Here is a 5,188-nt window from a genome sequence, read left to right as displayed (position 1 = left end):
GGGGGGGGGGGGACAAACACAGACACACAAACATATACACACACATACATATATATATATATATATATATACAACGGGCTTCTTTCAGTTTCCGTCTACCAAATCCACTCACAAGGCTTTGGTCGGCCCGAGACTATAGTAGAAGACACTTGCCCAAGGTGCCACGCAATGGGACTGAACCCGGAACCATGTGGTTGGTAAGCAAGCTACTTACCACACAGCCACTCCTACGCCTGTCACCTGTCACACACTCTTTTTCTTTTCCCTCTATCTCTCTCTTTCTCTCTCTATTTTCAGGGTAGTCGGTTCGAGCAGGAGCAGGCGTTATTGACCAGTACCACCTTGTATATCGGTAACCTGTCTTTCTACACCACTGAAGAACAGATCCACGAACTCTTCAGTCGATGTGGAGACGTGAAACGAATTGTGATGGGTTTGGATAAAGGTTCAAGGACGCCGTGTGGGTTTTGCTTTGTCGAGTATCCTTTAGAGACTGCCCACAATGCATGGGTGTATATAGTGTATACATACCTAGGTTTACTGTATATAAATTACATATATGTAATATATATATATATATATATATATATTACAACTGATGAAGGGGTATACACTCTATGTTACATGTCTCGTTTCTCTGTTTGTTTTTTCGTTGTTCGAGAAAAACTTCGTTTTCTATGTTTTCGTTTTTATGTCTTCATTTCTCATTGTGTTTAACGTTTTTTGTGATGTCCTGTACCCATATATGCATACATATAGATGTAGGTATGAACATATATGTATGGATATATGCATATATTTATATATTATTATTATTATTATTATATATATATATATATATGTGTGTGTGTGTGACCGTAACAGCCCTCTGTGGCTTTTCTTGTTTTTTTGGAGGTTTTTTTTTTTTTTTTTTTCCTTGACCAAAAAACACAGATACTATGAGCGTCCTGATGCTGAGAATGCAATGAAGTATGTCAATGGCACGAGACTGGACGACCGCATCATCCGTACCGACTGGGATGCTGGCTTCCGAGAAGGACGGCAGTATGGCCGAGGAAAGTCCGGCGGTCAGGTAATGGTCATTTTCTTATCTTCAGTTTGTTTTAATCTTGATATGTGTGTGTGTGTATACACACACACTGTGTTTCAAATTATTCACAACAAACCATTTTTAAATAATATAAATGTTACGTCATTAATAATTTGAAACTCAGTGTATACACACACACACGCACACATATATATATATATATACACACCACACACACACACACACATGCACGTATACATACATGCCTACACACACACATATATAGGAGCACTCCGTCGGTTATGAGGATGAGAGTCCCAGCTGATACAATCAACGGAACAGCTTGCCCGTGAAATTAACATACAAATGGCTGAGCACTCTACAGACACATATAGTATCCATAACGTAGTTCTTAGGGAGATTTAGCATGATACAAAGTGTGACAGGGCTGGCCCTTTGAAATACAGGTACTACTCATTTTTGCCTGATGAATGAACTGGGGAGCCGTGAAATAAAGTGTCTTGCTCAAGGACACAACGCGTCGCTGGGAATTGAACTCATGACCTTACAATCATGAGCTCAATATCCTAACCACTAATCCACACGCCTTCATAAATATATATATATACATATATACACGTATATATATGCACACATATACTCACGTATATACATGCACACATATGCATATATTTATACACATGCATACACGCACACACACACATTGCTAGAAATAAGAGCTACATGCTGCAGCAAAACACATAATTGTATACATATATGCTGACAGAGACCTTAATCAGCCAAAAAGCAATGCTCAAGATATCCCCAGCTATATATATATATATATATATATATATATATATATATATATATGAATAATAACAATAAATGGAGCAAAACGCATATAAATAAAAGTCCGTTTTATTGTTATTATTCATATCTACTCAAAATGCATCGTTTTAACTTGGTATCTCTACCTATAAAACGGGTGTGATATCCTGGTTTTTTTTGTGTGATTTTTGCTACCCATGGTAACTATTAACATATTTACATTGTCAAAGTTTTTTTAAACTGAGATGATATTAATATATACATAAACTAATATATATATATATATTTAATTTTATCGAAACTGGAAGGATTTTCAGCTTCATTAAAATATTGTTTTCTTTTACTGCTGGTATTCAAGTATTACCTTTTCCTACCTGTCTGTTTTGTACCTCACATGTAAACATATGCCTATGCGTGTGTGTGTGTGTGTGTGTGTGTGTGTGTAGTATGATGTATAACTATTTAGATGGTTCTTTGTGTCTCTTGATAGGTGCGAGATGAATACAGGACCGATTACGATGAAGGCAGAGGAGGTTACGGTAAAATCATTGTTGGCAAAATGAAACCCAGAAATGACATATAGCTGGACATATTTGAACAACCTTCACCATCTACTCCACCACCACCATCATCATTCATCATCATCATCGTCGTCGTCATCGTCATTATCATCACCACCACCTCCATCATCATCATCATCATTATTACCATCAACAGCACTATCGTTCCCTTTACTAATTATATTTTATTTTATAAGTTGGAAAATTGAAAGGAGAAACTGCTATAAAAGCAAGGATTGGAAACCAGCATATTTTGGTGTCCAGTGTTCAAATCTTGCCACGGTCGACTTTGCCTTTCATCCTTTTGAGGGTTGATAAAATAAAGTACCAGTCGAGTACTGGGATCAGTTTTATTGGTCGGTTATAGCTCTTCTCCTCAAAACAATCTATATTCTTGTGGCCAGTTTAGCAATTAGTATCGAAGATTGTGGATTGGCAGAATTGTTAGGGGTGTCAGACAAATGCCTTGTGGTATTTGCTCCAGTTCCCTACATTCTGAGTTCAAATCCTGCCTGGGTCAACTTTGCCTTTCATTCTTTCAAAGCTGATAGAATAGCGTACCAGTTTTGTACAGGGGGTTGATTTACTCAACTGTACTCATACCACCCAAATTCAGGCCTCGTACCTGTATCAGAAACCATTCCAGCTCTTTTGGTTCTTGGTTCAAACCCCACTGAAGGCCAACTTTGACTTTCACCCTGTTGGGGTTGGTAAAATAAGTGCCAGTCAAGTCCTGGGGTTGATGAAATCAGCAAGCCTTTGCCTACCCCTTATTTTCAAGCCTTGTTCCTATAGAAGAAAGTATTATTACTTTTATTATTAAGGTAGCAAGCTGGCAGAATCGTTAGCACACCGGGTGAAATGCTTAACGGTATTTCATCTGCTTTTATGTTCTGAGTTCAAATTCCGCTGAGGTCGACTTTGCCTTTCATCCTTTCGGGGTCGATCGAATAAGTACCAGTGACATACTGGGGCTGATGTAATTGACTTAATCCCACCCCCAGCTTTGCTGGCCTTGTGCCAAAATTTGGAACCAAAGGCAGCAAACTGGCAGAATCATTAGCACACCGGGCGAAATGCTTGTTGGTATTTTGTCAGTCTTAATGTTCTGAGTTCAAATTCTGCCAAGGTTGACTTTGCTTTTCATCCTTTCAGGGTTGATAAAATAAGTACCAGTTGTGTACTGGGGTTGATGTAATCAACTTCCTCTCCTGATATTTCAGGTCTTGTGCATTTAGTAGAAAGAATTATTATCATCATCATCATCATCATCATTAAGCAGAGTCGTTAGTACGCTGGACAAAATTCTTACCTGTATTTCGTCTGTCTTTATGTTCTGAGTTCAAATTCCGCCGAGGTCGACTTTGTCTTTCTTCTTTTTGGGGTTAATGAAATAAGTACCAATGAAATACTGGGGTCAACGTAATCAACTAGTCCCCTACCCACCAAATTTCTGGCCTTGTGTCTTTAGTAGAAAGGATTGTTGTTGTTATTAAGGTGGCAAGCCAGCAAAACTGTTAGCATGTCTTTACGTTTTGTGTTCAAATTCCACTAAAGTCAACTTCGCCTTTCATCCTTTCAGGGTTGATAAATTAAGTACCAGTGAAACACTGGGGTCGATGTAATCGACTAGTCCCCTCTCCTCAAATTTGAGGCCTTGTGCCTATAGTAAAATGGATTATTATTATTTTATGGCAGTGACTTGGCAAAACTGTTAAAACATTGGCCAAAATGTTCAGCAGCATTCTTCCTATTCTAGGGTCAAATTGTGCCAAGGTCAACTTGACCCATCATCAGTTGAGCACTGGGGAGGGGGGGTTTGATGTTATCGGCTGCCCCTCCCTTCAAAATTTCCGGCTTTTTGCCAAATGTAGAAAGAATTATGGTTATTCTTGTTACTCTCGCTAGATTGGCAAATCGGACAGAAAATGCTAGAAGAGCAAGATGGAAAGTGTTGAAATGTCCAGTTTCAATTCTTATGTTTTGAGTTCAATTCCCAGAGGACCCAATAAAATATAACCAGTTATATGCTGTGTTTGATTCAGTTGATTACTTGTCTCTCATCATCTCTTTCTACTCATTTTAATTAAAAGGAATAAAGATTACTGTTCCTTGTAGCTTATTTAAGAGTAAGGATTATGTCTGACATCGAAATTTTAATTTTCTTTTTTACATATGTGGTCTGGTTGTGTGGTTAAGAAGCTTGCTTCCCAATCACATCGTTCCAGGTTCAGTCCCACTATCTGGCACCTTGGACAAGTGTTTTCTACTATAGCACCATGCCAATCCAAACTTTGTAAGCTAATGTATTAGACAGAAACTGAAGCATGGTCTTTGTGTGTGTGTGTGTGTGTGTGTGTGTGAAACCTTTAATCTCTACACATTTATTCATTCTCTATTTATTTCCTCTCGTTCCTTTCTGCCAAAGACCATAAGCTTGAAACCTGAAAGACTTTTACATTCTTCCCGAGCCTCAAACTAATACACCTGCTTGTCGTTCCCACACCTGTCTTTGTCTTTTGTTTTCTCTAAATTCGAACTATACATAGGCAGGGTTGGCCAAAGGTCACCCAACAGTAAATCAAAATTCCAGAAATACTTAATATTCAATTTCATTTATTCATTCCAATTATGAATGTTTAATAATTGAATGCTGTCAGTTAAAATCGCTGCTTTTTTTTTTTCAACATTCGTCTATTTATTAGTGAAGTCTCATATAAAATAATTCTTTGTTCTAATCTTGAATTAAATGGTTTTGATTTACTGT

The 5,188-nt window shown here is 37.8% G+C and overlaps 1 protein-coding gene across 3 annotated transcripts in view; it reads left to right on the top strand.

Moving 5' to 3' along the window:
- LOC106871005 (nuclear cap-binding protein subunit 2B) overlaps positions 1-5,188 on the top strand; it is an 11,012-nt gene that overhangs the window by 2,378 nt on the left and 3,446 nt on the right. For 2 of the 3 annotated variants that reach the window (XM_052977304.1, XM_014917259.2), the window contains 3 exons: positions 298-479; positions 934-1,072; positions 2,352-4,924. In XM_052977304.1, the coding sequence (XP_052833264.1) occupies positions 298-479; positions 934-1,072; positions 2,352-2,444 (414 nt within the window). In that variant the 3' untranslated portion in view covers positions 2,445-4,924. Of the gene's footprint in view, positions 1-297; positions 480-933; positions 1,073-2,351; positions 4,925-5,188 lie in introns of those variants that run through there. The other variant, XM_014917260.2, reaches the window with a different exon arrangement.

Source organism: Octopus bimaculoides, chromosome 27, assembly GCF_001194135.2.
Source record: "Octopus bimaculoides isolate UCB-OBI-ISO-001 chromosome 27, ASM119413v2, whole genome shotgun sequence".
NCBI classification, from domain to species: domain Eukaryota; kingdom Metazoa; phylum Mollusca; class Cephalopoda; order Octopoda; family Octopodidae; genus Octopus; species Octopus bimaculoides.
This window is presented reverse-complemented; position numbering and strand designations above follow the sequence as displayed.